The sequence below is a fragment of the Podarcis muralis genome, chromosome 8 (assembly GCF_964188315.1).
Source record: "Podarcis muralis chromosome 8, rPodMur119.hap1.1, whole genome shotgun sequence".
NCBI classification, from domain to species: domain Eukaryota; kingdom Metazoa; phylum Chordata; class Lepidosauria; order Squamata; family Lacertidae; genus Podarcis; species Podarcis muralis.
Genome location: NC_135662.1, coordinates 86755251 through 86773941, shown reverse-complemented (window position 1 = coordinate 86773941; position 18691 = coordinate 86755251). Strand labels below are relative to the sequence as shown.

General features: G+C 41.1%; 1 protein-coding gene and 1 pseudogene across 1 annotated transcript in view; both read left to right on the top strand.

Annotated features, from left to right (window-relative positions):
* Positions 1-2606: 2606 nt before the first annotated feature.
* Positions 2607-18691, top strand: part of LOC114601412 (protocadherin gamma-A5) — a 315625-nt gene continuing 299540 nt past the window's right edge. The window contains exon 1 of the mRNA XM_077933478.1: positions 2607-3547. Within this exon, the coding sequence (XP_077789604.1) occupies positions 2612-3547 (936 nt within the window). The 5' untranslated portion in view covers positions 2607-2611. The remainder of the gene's footprint in view (positions 3548-18691) is intronic.
* On the top strand, positions 14207-16818 carry LOC144328782 (protocadherin gamma-A10 pseudogene; annotated as a pseudogene).

The following is an 18691-nucleotide window of genomic DNA, read 5'->3' as shown; positions in this document are numbered from 1 at the left end:
TGAGATGCCTGTGCTTGGGTAGAAAGGACACTGAGGGAGGGAAGGGCAGATTGCTAATCACCTGGGAGCTAGTGAATTTTATACCATCCTTATTTGCCATGCCTTTCTGTTGGTGTACACTAAGGCTATGTAAACACTAGCAGCTTAAAACACAGCGAGATAGATTTTCCTAGCTACATTTCAAGTCACATTTGCACATTGCTGCACACACCAGAGAGGGGGCAGGGTCCAAGATGTTTTCACTGGTGCACTTTATCAATAGTACTGAAAGCTGCTGAGATAGCAAGCAAAAGAATCAAGGATTGTCATCCATCAGAGAGACCAAGGCTTATTCAGTCCTGAACCCAGGCATCAACCAGACTGGAATGGATCCAGAAAATCATTCTCATCCAGGAATGTTGCAGTTGTTCTACCACAACTCTTTCAATCACCTTCCCCCAAATGTAAGCCAATTTGTCCAGGGCTGGCTTTTTCAGTAGTGCCCACACCAACTTCTTTAAGTCAGCAAGTGCCACTCCTTCATGCAAAAATAAAAATAAAGACCTTTGCCGCTTGGATCCATCCAGTCAAGCCCCAGGCTCAATTTCAACAGCCAAGATGGGCAGGGATTGAGAGGGTATCCCTGCATGCACCCTGTCCATGTCTTCAGGCTGCAGAAGCTGAAACTGACCCCACAAAGTTGTGTACAATATAGCATTCAACGCATTGTTGTGCATGAGTGGATGGGGCTAGTCAAGCACAATGACCCAGAGGGCAAAGGTGGCCCAACAAAATTCAGATTCAAAGGTGTTACAAAACAAAAGAAAAAACTAAAAGTGTATGCAAGCAAGTGGTTCCAAATAAGATAACTGATGACCATCAAATACACATAGCACACCTACAGTACATGCAGCATGTTTAATTGATTGCCAATTTTATAAGCCCTCCTTCAGTAACAGGACTGTCAAAGAGGCTAGAGCCCCCATTTTACAAAGAAGGAGAAGCAAAGCATAATAATAAATGACTAGTCCAATATCAGCACAACTCACTGGCCACTCTTCATTTTCCCTCCGCTAGTAACTCCCTCTCTTTCTTTCTAAGTCAAACTATTCGTGCCTCTGTCTTCCCTGACTTAATTTGTGTAAGGACCCTCCAGAACTTAGTCTAAGAATCTGTCTTCAATAGCAGACCTGAATCTGTAATATGGGAAGAAAAGCATGTCTGAGCACGTGCAGAGTGCTTTTCCCTCACTACTAAATGACTGCTGTCTTCTACCACCCTTGTTGTTGTTGTTTAGTTGTTTAGTCGTGTCCAACTCTTTGTGACCCCATGGACCAGAGCACGCCAGGCACTCCTGTCTTCCACTGCCTCCCGCAGTTTGGTCAAACTCATGCTGGTAGCTTCGAGAACACTGTCCAACCACCTTGTCCTCTGTCGTCCCCTTCTCCTTGTGCCCTCCATCTTTCCCAACATCAGGGTCTTTTCCAGGGAGTCTTCTCTTCTCATGAGGTAGCCAAAGTATTGGAGCCTCAGCTTCAGGATCTGTCCACCCTACACACTAAATATTCACCAGCAGGTTACCTCTGAGTGAAGGCATAGGCAAGGCTATGTAGCGTAAAATCTGAGCCCACGTCTCCAAACACACACACAGCTCCCCCTCCCCCTCATTCCAGCAACCCTACTACCACATTCGGAAAGGACACTTAAAAAAACACCATGTGATTGTACTCTGAATTAGGTTGATTAAAAAATATATAAGGTGGAAATTGTCATTAGATCAATAGTCACTGATTACTTTTGACACAATCCTGTTAATGAGGAGGTACACTGCGTTACTCATCCATTGTGGTGCTTATCCAATCTCCATTGAGCTTTCTAGGTGGGATGCAGTATGTTAATGGAAGTTTGTTTTTATACCTATTATTAAATAAAAAGGAATGAAATGTTACTTTGCAGTTTTTTAAAACACTGCATTTACTGACTGATCCATTGGGTGTCACTGTTCACCAATAAGGAGAGAAACTGGATTGAACCAGCTAGACCACCGAGATGAAAAACACAAAAGGTTTATTATAATCTCTGACCTAAAAGAAAAAGGAGGATCTTGTTTGATGGAAAATAAAAGGAAGTCTTAAATAGGCACATTGTCTATTAAGAGAGCCTAGTTTAAACACTGGTGCCTGTTATCTATGGACTGATAGGACCTGGCAGAGGCTGAAATGGCTTCTATACAAATACTCTTGGATAGAAGGAGACAGTCATCCTGCCTTGTGCTGCTAGCTGTTTTTCAGGCAGTTACTGGACAGATCCATTATTCAGTTCCTGAGGAACTGCAGGAAGGTTCTTTTGTTGGGGATATCTCACAGGATCTGGGATTGGATATGAAGCAACTCTTGCCTGGCGGTGTCCGGATTATTACAGAAGGTAGGACACAATACTTTGCCCTCAATTTCCAAAATGGTCATTTATATATTAATGAAAGACTAGATAGAGAAGAAATATGTGGACGTCTGTTAACTTGTATTTTGAAGTTGGAGATTCTTATTCAGGAGCAGCTAAAAGTCTATACAGTAGAAATTGAAATCGAAGATATCAATGACAATGCACCAGCATTCCAAGTGCTGAAGGTGAGATGAGTTACTCCTACGTCTCCTCCTGCCTTTCTATAAACTCTGAGACTGGAGTAATCTATGCCCTACGGTCCTTTGATTATGAAGAGATCCAAGAGATTAAGTTCCTGGTCAAGGCCCAGGATGGAGGTTCTCCACCACTCAGCTCCAACGTCTCAGTGACTCTCTTCATCCTGGACCAGAATGACAATGCACCCCAAATCCTGTACCCCTCCCCTCCCACTGATGGCTCCACGGGGATAGAGCTGGCCCCTCACTCCTCTGAGCCAGGCTACCTGGTCACTAAGGTGGTGGCCGTGGATGCGGACTCTGGCCAGAATGCCTGGCTCTCCTACCAGCTGATCAAGGCCACTGAGCCAGGGCTCTTCACTCTGGGGCTCCACACGGGAGAGATCAGGACGGCCCGCTTCTTTCTGGAGAAAGATGCCCTCAAGCAAAGCCTGGTGGTTTTAGTCAAGGACAATGGGCAGCCTCCAATGTCAGCTTCAGTCACTGTCACTGTGGTCTTGGCTGACAACATCCCTGACATGCTGACCGATCTGGGCACCATCTCAGCTCCTATCAGTCTTGAGTCTGACCTCACTTTCTACCTGGTGACTGCAGTGGCTTTTGTCTCCTGCTTGTTCTTCACTTTCCTCCTTGTATTATTGGTACTAAGGCTTCGCAAGTGGAGACATTCTCAGTTGTGTGACACTGGAAGTGTAAATTTAAATGGGGTTCCTGTTTCACAGTTTGTAGGTATTGATGGAGTCAGGGCATTTCTTCAGACTTATTGCCATGAGTTTTCACTGACTTCGGGCTCTCGGAAAAGTCAGATTTTTTTCCCCATTGAAAGCTGTGCAAACACACTGACAGGACATCAGGCTTCTCAAATCTCTGGACCTCTGTTTACTGCAAATGATTCAAATATCAATAAGGAAGGGCAGAGCTGCGAACAGGTATGTTTTGCTTTCACTAAACTTTGAAAAGGTTTTATAAAACCTTATGTCAATATAATATTTATCTAGTTGAATTATTTTTACCTTTTATTTGATGTTCAAGAATAACTTCACTGCAACTGAACAAGTGGTTCTGTAAGAATCACTGTAAGAACTGAAACATTTAAAAATCTTGATCATCTTGAAGATAATTTTGCCCTTTTTGACTTAATTCACACTGTAATTTGCTGTTTCTCATTTAATCTAAGTTTAACTCACTTCTTAAGAAACCTCTCCTTTGTTTAATGTTTGGGTTTAAATAAAAGTGGATTGTTGCCACCCCAATCTCCAAGCAATGTAATATTCAATGGATTCCAGGTGCTTACCTTTTGGAATGAGGGACAGTGGAGACTGTGGTGTCTTTATGATATATTGTTTATTTACACATATATGCAACCTGAGCCTATGATGGAGGGGTTTTGCTTCCACCATAGCCAAACCTTGGATTCAACCAGAAATTAGGTGTAACTCTATATCCCAGCTTCCCAGCCTGCAGACTCTCTTCTACCTTCCAGCTCACATAACTCTCCATTCTGTCCTTTAACCTTCTAACTACCGGTTTGTTGAGGGAGGAAAGCCCACCCTTTGTCATGCAGCACAGAGACACTTTCTTTGTTACCTTAAAGGTCCATACTTAGAGGGCCATTATCTCATCAGGAAGTTAGCCTAGCTATTCCAGGAATTGAATCCATGCTGGATCCATGAATTAGAAGGGGGGCAAGACATACAGCCTTCCCCTCCCTCCAAACTCATAACAGTATTTAAATAAGAAGAAGAAACAGGGAGGTCTTCATCTGCTTCAAAGTCCAAGCCAGAGAGTAAAACATAGCAGTATTCAAGGTGGGAGATGCCTAGAGAATTTTAGGTAAGGGGATAGATAGCTGAATCAGTTGTAGGGGAAAGTGGTGGACTGAATATGGGAAGCACCGGAGTAGGGGCTCAAGAATAAAGCAACAACTTCATATGTGGTCAGCAAGATGGTTGGTGAAATTGTCAATTTGGTATGTGCTCTGGCTATTGAAAAAAAACCCTATGGACTCTCTAATAAGACCCTCTTAAAATGCAGTTGAGCTTTTGTGTATCTGCAACACTAAAGTTCATTTTTTCATGATTGTAGATGTACCTCACATTCTACTCTATCACATGCTTTTTCGGGAAAGTAAAAGAAGACTAGTTCCACTGCCTGTATCTTAATCGAGGGTTTTAAAAGTTCCAAGCTTTTAAATCAGTGTTCCCCAACCTTGGGCCTCCAGCTGTTTTTGGACTACAACTCCCATCATCCCTCGCTAGCAAGACCAGTGGTCAAGGATGATTGGAATTGTAGTCCAAAAACAGCTGGAGGCCCAAGGTTGGGGAACACTGTTTTAAATCTTTAACTCCATGTTGGACTAAACTGACAAGCCCAGGCACTTCATTGCCCCATTTCTGCCTATCATAATGATCATCTGACAGAAGAGCAGTCCAACCACAGGGAGCATCCCTAGTAGCAGGGCAGGATGAATATTAAAATTACTTCTTTGTTGCAGTATGCTACAGATTGTGGATGGGTGGGCACTGGCAGTGGGTCAGCATTTGTGGGATGGCAATATAAACCTTGCTTATAGCAAAAATTGAACCTCAGCTATATTGCAGCTGCACATGGGGTTCCATTGGCAGACATCTTGCATCAATATATTTAGTGAATTTTATTTTATTTTGCCATTGTTAAGTTTTATTGGTATCAAGGTTTGTGGATGGTGTTATTTCCATGTTATGGAGCTCTATTACTATCATTTTGTAACAGCAAAATCAGTAGTGCTGTTCATAATATATAATATATATTCTATATATTTTTTCTACACATGAATGAAATGGTGTCAGTATTCTCACTCTCATCCCAGTCCCACCAGTTGTTTTCCCATCCTAATGCAGAGAGAATGAAAAGTTGATATTTTGGGGGGAAAGCAACTTTATACAAAATAGGATGAACACTGAATCACTAATCAACTTCATTGGCTTCCTACAGAACATCTATCTTGTCTGGGCTGAGCTTTGGTTTACTAGCCCATATCCAACACATTACTATACCAAGCACCTTTTAAGAACATTCACTGTGTTCTTAAACAAAGAGGAGAAATAGAGCTGGGTGTCGTTAGCATAGTGATGATGCGTCATTATCATCTCCAGACAATTTCATCCTACAGCTGGGTACATGTTACTCAATAGGATAAATGTTGTGGAGTGAAACAGAAGTACTACAGTATAACTTTTTGGAATTAACCTGCCAGACAAGAACAGAACCAAGGGGACACAATGCCCCCAAACCAGAAGATGATTCAGAAGTATATTATAATTGATTCATCAAATTTGAGAGATCCAGGAGTACCAACAGGACTGCACTCCATGCACATGTTTTCTGTGGGGGTGACCAAAGTGCCCCCAAACCATGACAGAATTCAGACTGAAATAGATCCAAATAATCCATTTCATCCAGGCATGTCTGAGGTTGAGAAGCCACTGTCTAGTAAAGCCACTTGCCCAAGAAAGGGGGATTAGCACTGGCCAATTGCGGGGCGGCGGGGAATCATCCACATATTTTTAAGGAGTGGTATCAGAGGTGCCTCCTTCAAGGCTGCTGGGATCTTCTCTTCTTTTAAGGAAGTACTTATTGCCACCCGAACCCAATTTACTACCCCTTCTGGGTTGATGCTGTGGTGGGCAACAAGAGTTGAACATAGAGGAGGAACACCTCTCCGATAATATCAAGCTGCAAATAACATTAAGTTGCAATAGTGAAAATTCGTTTCAGCAAAAGGGTCTGGATGGGGCCACAGGAACTTCCAGTCCTATAAGCAATCCATCACTCAAGTCATTTTTCTATGAAATGCTTTGGGAATAAGTCACACTGGATCATTGAAGATTCTTACAAATTGCAGATGAATAAGCTCCATTGCTACTTAGCAGCTCCTCTGGATGGCATTTCTCAGATACAACTCTGGTGGATGTGAAGGAATCTCTCTTCACCACAATCATTACCATGACTGAAGATGTAAAACAGGCTCTAGCCTGTGTGCAGTAACATCTGCTCCTATACCCTGTGTTCTAGACATTTCATTCATGACTCCTGTGATCTTTTAATTTGAAAAAACGATGGAGGAATCAGCATTATCTAATAAATGTGGATGGAGGTACACCAGCATTTCTACTTCTTTGAATGTCTGAATGAGACATAGAACCATATTTTAAAGGCAGTGCTTTAAATGCTCACAACCATATGGTTAATAAGCGTAAAAATTATTTCTGTTACACAACAAAGCAATATTTTAACTGTAAGGAGTTAAACTAAGAAGGTAAACATGAGTTTAACTATAAGTAGCTAGTAAGAAGAAAATGACATAATCAGATAATTGCTTCTGATGCATAACTTAATAAAACCAAGGTATTTGGATTTAAACTGAAATAAACTAAAAGACTGTAGCCCAGCATATGCTTTGTGTGCAAAAGATCTCAGGTACAATCCATATAATCTCCAGAAAAGCTTGGAAAGTCTCCTCTCCGAAGAAACCCTGGAGAAACCCACAGTATCTCAGGCAGTACAATGTTAGCTGTTTGCAGGTGAAGTGGGAATCTTTTGACTCTCATTCCCTGATCAGCCTTGAAGGGGGTTATTTTTGTCAACTCTGCACTACTGAGTGTGTATTGTTCCAAATTAAGCAAGTCATTTTCTTAAGCATCTAGACCAGGGATAGTCAACCTTTTTATACCTACCACCCACTAATGCATCTTTCTTGATGGTAAACTTTCCTTACCGCCCACCAGTGCTCAATGGAAGGATTCAGCTTGTGCCATAGAACACCCTATGGCCCACCAGTAAGCACTGGTAGAAACAAAATGGCTGTTAACATTAAATCTGCTAAATACCTGTCTTTGAAGGTTCCTGGACACTAAACTGGACTTTAATTCTATTAGAACTCTTCCCTAAAGACATTTTAAGCTCCCTCTAGAGGATTTGAGATTTATAACAGTGACTTTACATTTACTTTCTCTTTCCCGGCTTCCTGTCTTCTTTGGGCTTATGTTTTCCCATGGGAACAACTCAGCTTGACCTTGATTTTCAGATAACTTTGGAATGAGTGGCACAAGAAGAAGGGGAAGAACTAGACAAACAACTTTGACAACTTTAACCTCAGCCTTGCAGACACGTAGATCATCTGTACCCACTTTGCCTTCAGAGGAAGAAGCAGCTGCTTTGCCACAGGCAAGGGAGGGTGAAACTGAACAATTACAATTGGAAGATATGGCTTCAGGATCATCTGCTTCTATTCTAGAGAAAATCTATGAAAAACTGGAATCTCTGGATAAGAGAGTGGAATCTTTGAACAAGAAAGCAGATGAGCAAACAGCTAAGATTGATCAAAATACAGAATGCTTAAATAGATTAACTGGACAAGTCGCACAGAACGTACAGGTAATTGGACAGTTGACGGAGGCTACAGCAGAAAATCGGAAATTGGCTGAGGATACTAGCCAAAAACTTGAAAATTTAGAACAAGAGGTTAGACCACTCTGCAAACAAGTAGGTGAACATCAGACCTATCTTTCTATGATAGAATTGCGAAACCGGGAAAATAATCTGAGGATTAGGTCGGTACCAGAAGCGGAAGGAGGTAATCTAGCTGAGTTCTTGACCAAAGAATTCTCCAAGTTTTGGAATTTAGAGGAAAAAGACTTTAAAATTGTGTCAGCTTTCAGGCTTGGAAGATTTGCAAAGAAGGAGAGGCCCAGAGATTGCTTGATAACATTGAGATCGAAGGAGGAAAGGGATAAGATTTTGGGCCTTCACTACGAAAAGTCACTGGATATTTTGGATAGAAGAATTGAAATTTACAAAGATATTCCTAGACAATTGTTGGACCTCAGATCCGCCTATTCTGAACTTGTCAGATTATTGAGGAGCAACTCAATTGCTTTTAGGTGGGAATTTCCCCAAGGAATATCTTTCACCTTCAGAGGGAAGAAGGCTAAAATTAGAACATTGGAAGATAGAGACAAATTTTTGTCTACATACGGAGAGGACCTTCAAAAAGGAATTGAATTACCATTTGGGCCTGGAGCACCGGCAGTACCGGCACCCTTGGAACCTGAAGACCCTGCGAATAAGATACCACCCCCAGGAAAATAACCAGATTTATCCAGGATGTCTCTGCAACTTTTGAGTTGGAATATAAATGGCTGTAACATCCCGGAAAAAAGGAAGAAAGTATTTCATATATTAAAAAAAGAGCAATTGGACATTATTTGTTTACAGGAAACACACGTGACTAGGCTCCACAGAAAAGTGCTAATAAACAAAAGACTTGGCCAGGAATTCATATCCTCGGACAGAGTGAAGAAGAGAGGTGTGGTGATATATGCGAAAGAGAGCCTGTCACCTAAATTCTTATTCAAAGATGAACATGGAAGAATCCTGGCAACTGAGATACAACACCAAGGAGAGAAGCTTTTGATATTAGGAATCTATGCACCAAACGAAGGGAAATCGGAATTCTACAAGAAGTTGCATGAGACTATGCTGGACTATCTGGACTACAACAACATCATCATGATGGGAGACATGAACGGGGTCGTATCAACCAACATGGACAAGTCACAAAGTCAAAATGTCACAAAAGACGGCAGACTACCCAAAACTTTTTTTGAAATGACAGACAATATGGACTTGATTGACATCTGGAGGACAAAGAACCCCTTGGAAAGAGAGGGAACATTCTTCTCTGAAGCCCAACTGACCTGGACAAGAATCGACCAAATATGGATATCTAGAGGTCTGGCACCTAAGGCTAGAAAGGTGGAAATCTGCCCAAAGACCTGCTCCGACCACAATGCAGTAAAGATGGACATGACACTGTTACCAACCGGCTCTTTTAGATGGAAGATGAATGACAATTTGTTTAGAGATCAGGAGATTACCAAGAAGGCCCAAAAAGCCTTGAAGGATTACTTTGAGATAAATATGAACACCACGGTGGAAAAAAGAATCGTCTGGGACGCAAGCAAAGCCGTTATGAGGGGATTCTTGATACAACAGAATGCAGTAAAAAGAAGGACACAAAATGAGAGAAAAGACAAGATTTTGGACAAAATAAAAGAATTAGAGAAGAAGTTAAGACTAAACCCGAAGTCACAGCCAACTCTGAGAGAAATTAAACTCTATCAAGCACAATATTCTAAATTGATAAACCAGGAAATAGAGTGGAAGGTTAAATTGATGAAACAAAAAACGTTTGAGTCGGCGAATAAATGCGGAAAACTGCTAGCTTGGCAGTTGAAGAGAAGACAAAGATTAAACACAGTTACAAACTTAGAGGTTGAAGGAAGGAATATTCAGAATCCTGTGGACATTAGAAAGTGTTTCCAGAGATATTTTAAAAAATTATACACTCAAGGGCCACAAGACGAGGCTGAGATTAAACAATTTTTGGAAAAAAATGGACTACCAAAATTGTCACAAGAAAATAGGACAATCCTGAATTGCAAAATAACACGACAAGAGATTGAACAAGCCATTCAGAACATGCAATTGGGCAAATCTCCAGGGCCAGATGGGCTGACCTCCAAGTACTATAAGACACTAAAAGATTATTTGATACAACCTTTGATGGAGGTCAGCAATGAAATTATGGAGGGGAAGAGGGCGCCGGAGTCGTGGAAGGAAGCGTTTATCACATTGATACCAAAGTCGGAAGCTGAAAAGACACAACTTAAGAACTATCGTCCCATCTCTCTTCTAAATGTGGATTACAAAATATTTGCAGACATTTTGGCAAGTAGACTTAAAAAAGTTTTAAATGAAGTATTCCACAAGGACCAGGCAGGCTTTCTCCCAGGTAGACATTTGTTTGCTAATACAAGGAATATTATTGACATTTTGGAACTTCTGCAAACAGATATAAACACAAAAGCAGTTTTAATTTTTATAGACACGGAGAAAGCCTTTGACAACATTTCCTGGAAATTTATGAAGGGGAACTTAAAAGAAATGGGAGTGGGAAGGGGTTTTGAGAATGGGGTTGAGGCGATATATTCAGAGCAAAAAGCTAAACTGATAGTTAACAATGTGGTTACAGAAGAGTTTAAAATTGAAAAAGGAACACGACAAGGTTGCCCCATCTCCCCTTTGTTATTTATTTCGGTTCTGGAAGTGCTCCTGAATATGATCAGAGGGGACCGGTTGGTGGAAGGAATTCAGGTCGGAGAGAAACAATATAAACTTAAAGCTTTTGCAGATGACCTAGTTTTGACCCTGCAGGAGCCAGAATCTAGTACGAAAAGAGTATTACAACTGATTCATTACTTTGGTCGGGTGGCGGGATTTAAACTAAACAAACAGAAAACTAAGGTTTTGGGGAAAAATTTGACAGATACAGAGTCAGAACGGTTTCAGAGAGAGACAGAACTAAATGTGGTTAAGAAAGTAAAGTACCTAGGGGTAAACATAACAGCAAAAAATCTGAGTCTATTTAAAGATAATTATGAAAAATGCTGGTCAGAAATTAAGAGAGATTTAGACAGCTGGACAAAATTGAAACTTTCTTTGTTAGGCCGAATTGCTGCTATCAAGATGAATGTACTGCCAAAAATGTTGTTTTTGTTTCAAACACTTCAGATTGTGGACAAGACGGAGTGTTTCCAGAAGTGGCAGAGAGATATTTCTAAGTTTGTCTGGCAGGGCAAAAAGCCCAGAATTAAGTTTAAGATATTAACTGATGCGAAAGAAAGAGGGGGCTTTGCCCTGCCGGACTTAAAGTTGTACTATGAGGCCGCAGCTTTCTGCTGGCTAAAAGACTGGCTACTTCTTGAAGACACCGATGTGTTGGATTTGGAAGGGTTTAACAATACTTTTGGATGGCATGCATACTTATGGTATGACAAGGTTAAAATCAATAAGGCCTTTAAGAACCATATTGTCAGAAAATCAGTGTTTAACGTCTGGACAAAATATAAAGACTTGCTGGAAAATAAAACTCCAAGGTGGCTCTCACCTTTGGAAGCTAAGGCCCGAAAAAGACCCAATATGGAGGCCAAATTGCCAAAATATTGGGAAATACTAGAAAAAGATGGAGACAATTGGAAATTGCAGAGTCTGGAGAAAATGAAGGATAAAGTGCGAGACTGGTTACACTACGCTCAGATTAAGGAAGTCTTTAAAAATGACAAGAAATTGGGGTTCCAGGTGGAGAAATCGAAACTAGAAACAGAACTGTTAGAACCAAAGACTAAGGTACTTTCTAGAATGTATAACTTGCTGTTAAAATGGAATACACAAGATGAAATGGTTAAATCGGCCATGATAAGGTGGGCGCAGGACATTGGGTACAATATCATGTTTGAGGACTGGGAAAGGTTGTGGAGTATTGGGATGAACTTTACTGCATGTAATGCTTTGAAAGAAAATGTAATGAAAATGATATATAGATGGTATATGACCCCAGTCAAACTAGCAAAAATGTACCACCTGTCTGACAATAAGTGCTGGAAATGTAAAGAGAGTGAAGGAACATTCTTTCACCTCTGGTGGACCTGCCCTAAAGTGAAGGCTTTCTGGGAAATGATCTATAATGAATTGAAAAAGGTATTTAAGTATACCTTTACCAAGAAACCAGAGGCCTTCCTTTTGGGTATTTGTCGGCCAAGGGGTGGCAAGGAAGGACCAAACATTTTTTATGTACGCAACAACAGCAGCAAGGATACTTCTTGCGAAGCACTGGAAAACTCAAGATCTACCCACACTGGAAGAATGGCAGATGCAACTGATAGACTATATGGAACTGGCTGAGATGACTGGCAGAATCCGTGACCTGGGAGAGGAGAGGATGGAAGAGGATTGGAAGAAATTCAAGATATACCTTCAAAAATACTGTAATTTGATTGAATGTTAAGCAGGATGCTAGATCATAAACAATTGAGCACCACTAAACTAGATGATTTAGGATGATAAGTAAGATCGAGAAAACATAATTTTTTTCGGAGAATTATTAAGTTATAAATAAATAAATGGGACATAAGAATGTAAACAAGATGATAAATTGCTGGTAAAAGTTTATAACGATGAAAGTGGGAGCGGGAGACGTGAGGGAGTCCAAGGAAGATGTGAAACTATGTTATGACATATGTTACATTGTGTACTATATATATTTGTATTCCAAACCTTAATAAATATTTATATATATATAAAAAAGAACACCCTATGGCCCACCTAGAATCCTGAAACGCCCACTAGTGGGTGGAAGGGACCAGGTTGACAACCCCTGATCTAGATAATTAGATATGACCAGCAAATTCAGTGAAGGTGGAAATAAAAAACACCCAAAGCATTAAAAATTGCTTATCCAACCCAGCCTTCCAGTGACTTGTGGGGACCTCAGATGAGTGGCACTCTTGGACAATGTTTGGGCTCATTCACACACACCCATTAAAAAAAAACAACCTTACAGGCAGATCTTCCCAGCACACCTTGAATGAGCATAGGCAAGAAACAGCAAACCTTTTCAGTTGATCAAGGTCAGGGGTGCCAACTTGAATAAAATACTGTGAGGGTCCAGGTAGGCCCTGCCCCGCATAATCGATAACATGATGCAGAGCACACACACCATTTGAATGGGAATGCCCATCAACTTTGTGGGGGTCCAGTCACATCAAACATTTTCCCCAGAGTGGCTGGAGAAACCCAGCCAGATGGGTGGGGGTATTATTATTATTATTATTATTATTATTATTATTATTATTATATTTTATTGTGGGGGCCAAAAGCCTGTAGGAGTTGGCTTCTATGACCAGAGTCAGGGAAAGTTGTCTGACCAAGGTAGGTAGCAGAAAATTCTTTCCCAGCTCCTACAGTTGCAGGCTGTAAGGGTGGCTGTCAGTTAAGTAGTTAACCATGCTGCATATAAACTCTTTTAGTGAAATTGTGGCCGAAACTGTGTCCCTAGTTCAATCTTCATTTTGTTGTCCTCCTGGTATGCTCATTCCAGATATGGAAGCAAAATGCTTATTATCTTTTAAATTCAAGTCCTTTAGTCTAACTGGGTAGAGGTTTTAAAGACAAGATGGCAATAAAATCAGATATATTTCTAATTTCTAGAAGTTATTTGTGGTAAGAAATGAAATATATATAAATAAATATATATGGCTTCTATAATGTCTAAAAAAAAGTGAATAGATCAGGAATGAAATGATCAGGAAGGCTGCCTGATTTTGCTGAAATAATGTTATAAGTTATACACAATGAAATGGTGATATTTGGAATGTTACTTTAATTTACAGTACAATCCTATATATGGTTACTCACAAGTACATTTTCAATGTGATTTATTCCCAGGTAAGTTTGTGTAGGATTGCAGCCTTAATGTTCTGTTAGCTACAGTGATCCTTTACTGGAGCAAAGCAAAGAAACAAAGCAAAGAAAATCTCATTAAATACAACATTAAATATGCATTGGTAATATTATTGGTAAAAGTTATCCACACATGCAGGAAGTAAACTGCTTAATCGTGTCAACCAGGCTGTCTTTGCCTTTTGTATGACTTTAGCCATTGCAGTTTTTGGTTGAGACTCTGGGCGCCGCTGTTTACCAATGAGAAAGCAAACTGAAACGAAAGATGCAGGGTAAGTTCTTGCACATTGCTAGAAAGGCAGCTAAATTGGCACACGTCCTCTCTCTCAGTGAAACAGTATAGATTAACAAAAGGATTTTCTGGTTCTTTGCTACAAGATCCTTTGCCACGAGAAAGAGAAATAGGTAGATGCTCCAAAGGTAATTCTTTGAAATGGCAGCTGCGCTGAGACTCCGACAAGACAGTGGCTCCTTCTGGTTTGCTTTTATTGCCATCTGGCAGACAAATTATGGGCAGCTCCACTACTCAGTTCCTGAGGAAGTCCCGAAAGGCTCTTTCATTGGGAATATAGCAGAGGACCTGGGACTGGGTTCCAAGAAATTGTCAGACAACAGAGTTCGCATCATCTCTGAAGGTATGCTTCAATATTTTACTTTGAATTCTAAGAATGGCCAGTTATATGTCTCCGAAAGGATAGACAGAGAAGAAATATGCGGGTGGGAAGAGAAGTGTGTTTTAAGTCTTGAAGTCCTTGTTGAGGATAAAATGAAACTGTTCACTGTAGAAATTGAAATCACAGATATAAATGACAATGCTCCAACTTTCACCCAGGAACGCTTAGATCTTAAAATAAGTGAAACAGCCATTGTAGGGACTCGTATTGCCTTGCAAGAAGCTCAGGATTCTGACATTGGAGATTATTCCCTTCAGAACTACCATCTGAGCAGCAGCAGGTATTTCTCCCTGAAACTGCAGAGCAGATCTGATAAGGACAAGTTTCCAGAACTGGTACTAGAGAAATCTTTGGACAGAGAAGCGGAAGCATTTTACTCACTCATCCTAACGGCCACTGATGGTGGGCACCCTGTGAGATCTGGCACTCTGCAGATCTATGTAACGGTTCTTGATGCAAATGATAACGCACCCATTTTCAACCAACCTCTCTATAAAGTGAGTGTTTTGGAAAGTGTTTCCATAGGCTCTCTGCTGCTTACTGTAAATGCTACAGATGCCGATGAAGAAACAAATTCTGAGGTGATTTACTCATTCCTAAAAATAAAGGAGAAAGCATCACAACTCTTTCAAATAAATTCTAGAAATGGGGAGATATCAACAACAGGGAAGTTGGACTATGAAGAAGATGCATTACATGAAATGGAAGTTCAAGCAAAGGACAATGGAGGTCTGTCTGACAGGGCTAAAGTCTTGATCATCCTTATTGACGTTAATGACAATATCCCCAAGATAACTATCACTACTTTCTTCAGTTCAATCAGTGAAGGAAGCTCTCCAGGAACTGTGGTTGCTCTACTAAACATACAGGACAGAGATATGGGTGAAAATGGAGAAGTCCTGTGCTCAGTTCCTATAACTCTTCCTTTCCACTTAGAGAAATCCTTCGATAACTATTACCATTTGATGACTGACAGAGTTCTAGACAGAGAAGAAACATCAAATTATAGTATAACTATCATGGCTACAGACAAAGGGAACCCACCATTATCAACCACTATGGTGTTCTTTGTAGAAATTTCAGATGTAAATGATAATGCCCCAATTTTCAATAACATACAATATGCTTCTTATGTAACTGAGAATAATATCAGAGGAGCATCTGTTTACTACATGAAAGCAAGTGATCCTGACTGCATGGAAAATGCTACAATCACGTTTTCAATCATTGATCAAATTGTTGGCGATTCTACTCTTTCATCCTACCTTTCTATTAACTCTGAAACGGGCGTTGTTTATGCATTGATCTCCTTTGATTATGAAGAGATGAAAGAGATTAATTTCCTTGTCAAGGCCCAGGACGGAGGTTCTCCACCACTTAGCTCCAACGTCTCAGTGACTCTCTTCATTCTGGACCAGAATGACAACGCTCCCCAAATCCTTTACCCCTCCCCTCCCACTGACGGCTCCACGGGGATAGAGCTGGCCCCTCGCTCCTCAGAGCCAGGCTACCTGGTCACTAAGGTGGTGGCCGTGGATGCGGACTCTGGCCAGAATGCCTGGCTCTCCTACCAGCTGATCAAGGCCACCGAGCCAGGGCTCTTCACTCTGGGGCTCCACACGGGAGAGATCAGGACGGCCCGCTTCTTTCTGGAGAAAGATGCCCTCAAGCAAAGCCTGGTGGTTTTAGTCAAGGACAATGGGCAGCCTCCAATGTCGGCATCAGTCACTGTCACTGTGGTCTTGGCTGACAGCATCCCTGACATGCTGACTGATCTGAGCAGTGTCCCAGTATCTGAAGACCCTCAGTCAGATCTCACCTTCTACTTGGTGACTGCAGTGGCTTTTGTCTCCTGCTTGTTCCTCGCCTTCCTCCTTGTGTTACTGGCACTCAAACTTCGCAGGTGGAAAAATTCTCAGTTGTGTGACAATGGAAGTGTGCATTTTGATGGTGCTCCCATCTCCCAGTTTGTGGGGATTGATGGAGTCCGGGCATTTCTTCAGTCTTATTGCCATGAGGTTTCACTGACTTCAGGCTCTCGGAAAAGCCAGATTTTTTTCCCAATAGGAAGCTGTACCAATACTCTGACACCACAACAGGCTCCTGATAAGCCAGATCCTATATTACTCATAGGTGATTCTAACACTGTTCAGGAGCAGGCAGCAACCTGTCAAGTGAGTACATGAATTTCAGTACTTCCATTTATTTTAAAGTTCAGAAAGACAGTTCTTTTATTTGTCCTTATTCAATAGGTTTCATTTTTTGTAATTTAATTAATTTTTTTAAATTACAAAGGTTAATTTAATTCTTTGCAATAAATTTTAGTGTCATTTCCTTTTTTTAACAGATGAAGCAACTACTTCATTAATTTAAATAAATATTGCATTTTATCTAGGTAGTGTTTTAATGATTCCTCTGAGTGTAAAATTTGCTATTGACGGGAATAGCAAAGCCAGATCATGTATTGCACCAAAGTAATCTTACTTGCGGAATTTCTATAAGATGGTTGTAAGAAGCCTCTCAGGGTGTCATCAAGGGATTTGGAGGGCAGTGTCACTGACACTTAGATGACACTCAGGTCCATTTTTTTTGCATATCATCAGAAGCAAGAGAAGCCGTTCAGGTCCTGAATCACTATCTGCAGGTAGTATTGAGCTGGATATGGGCCATTAAGTTGAAGCTAAATTCTGACAAGATGCAGGCATGGTAGGTTGGCAGTTTCCAGATCTGAGGACTAGATTGATAGCCTGTTTTGGAAGAGGTAACAATTGTATTTAAAGGAACCACATTGTAGTCTGGGGCTGTTGTTGAATTCTACATTGTCACTGGAGTCTGAAGTGACATATCTGGCGAAGAATGCCTATTACCCGCTTTGACAGGTTCTTCAGCTACAGTTGTTCTGCTACTGCGATCCAGGCTCAGGTAATCCCCTGAATGGATTATTATACAGTAATGAACTCTACATGGAGCTATCCCTGTAGATGGCTCAGAAGATACAGCCAAGCACAGAATGCACCTCCCAGATTGCTGAATGGTACAGCCAGTCTTGTCCAAACAGCACTGGTCCTGAAGAACTGATGCTGAGTGTCTGTACATTTCTGACCCCAATTCAAGGAAGGAATATCTGAATCTGTATGAAACTGTCCAGTTTGGTCTCTCTCTGTGTGTGCATTCTCATTGTTCCCCTATCTAAGGAAGTGGGGGGGGGGGGAGCATGCAGGAAAGAACCTTCTTTATTTCAGAACCTCACTTTTGCCCCTTATCTTATTGCGCTTTCTGTGCCACTTAAGGACAAACCTCTTTGCTCAGCCTTTTGGAGGGGGTTGGTACTGTGGCCAGTAGTTGTTAGGGTATCACCTGCAAGGTAAGGGTCCATTTTTTAGATTTACTGTGTATGTTTCACATGTTTTGTATTGTGTTTTATGTTTTATGGTATTTGATCTGCTCTATATTTTGTTGTAACTCCCCCTGGGATAAATGATGAGGGGTGGCTTTATAAACAGAAGCAAGGACTCTCATGTTCCAGAAGACACTACTTTTAAGTAATTTGTATTGGAAAACATCTCCTAATAGGACTGTGATCAGTAATGAAAAGAGCAGCGTGTCTTGGTACCAACACATATGTTTGCAATAGTGATTGGCTTCACAAGCTGTGTGCCATAATGTTAGGGTGCAGTAATAGCCATTTCACTATGTCCAATATTGAAAAATGGGTGGAGAGGAGGTTGGTTAAAGTGGAAAAAAGGTAAAGGTAAAGGTAATGGTAATGGTAATGGCAGAAGACCCCTGGGTGGTTAAGTCCAGTCAAAGGCGACTATGACCTGCTTGGCTCATGTCTATATTTTGTTGTAACTCCCCCTAATAGCCATTTCACTGCGTCCAATATTGAAAAATGGGTGGGGAGGAGGTTGGTTAAAGTGGAAAAGAAAGGTAAAGGTAAAAGACCCCTGGACAGTTAAGTCCAGTCAAAGGCGAATATTGGGTGCAGCGCTCATCTTACTTCAGGCCACGGCAGCCGGTGTTTGTCCTCTGACAGCTTTCCAGATCATTTGGCCAGCA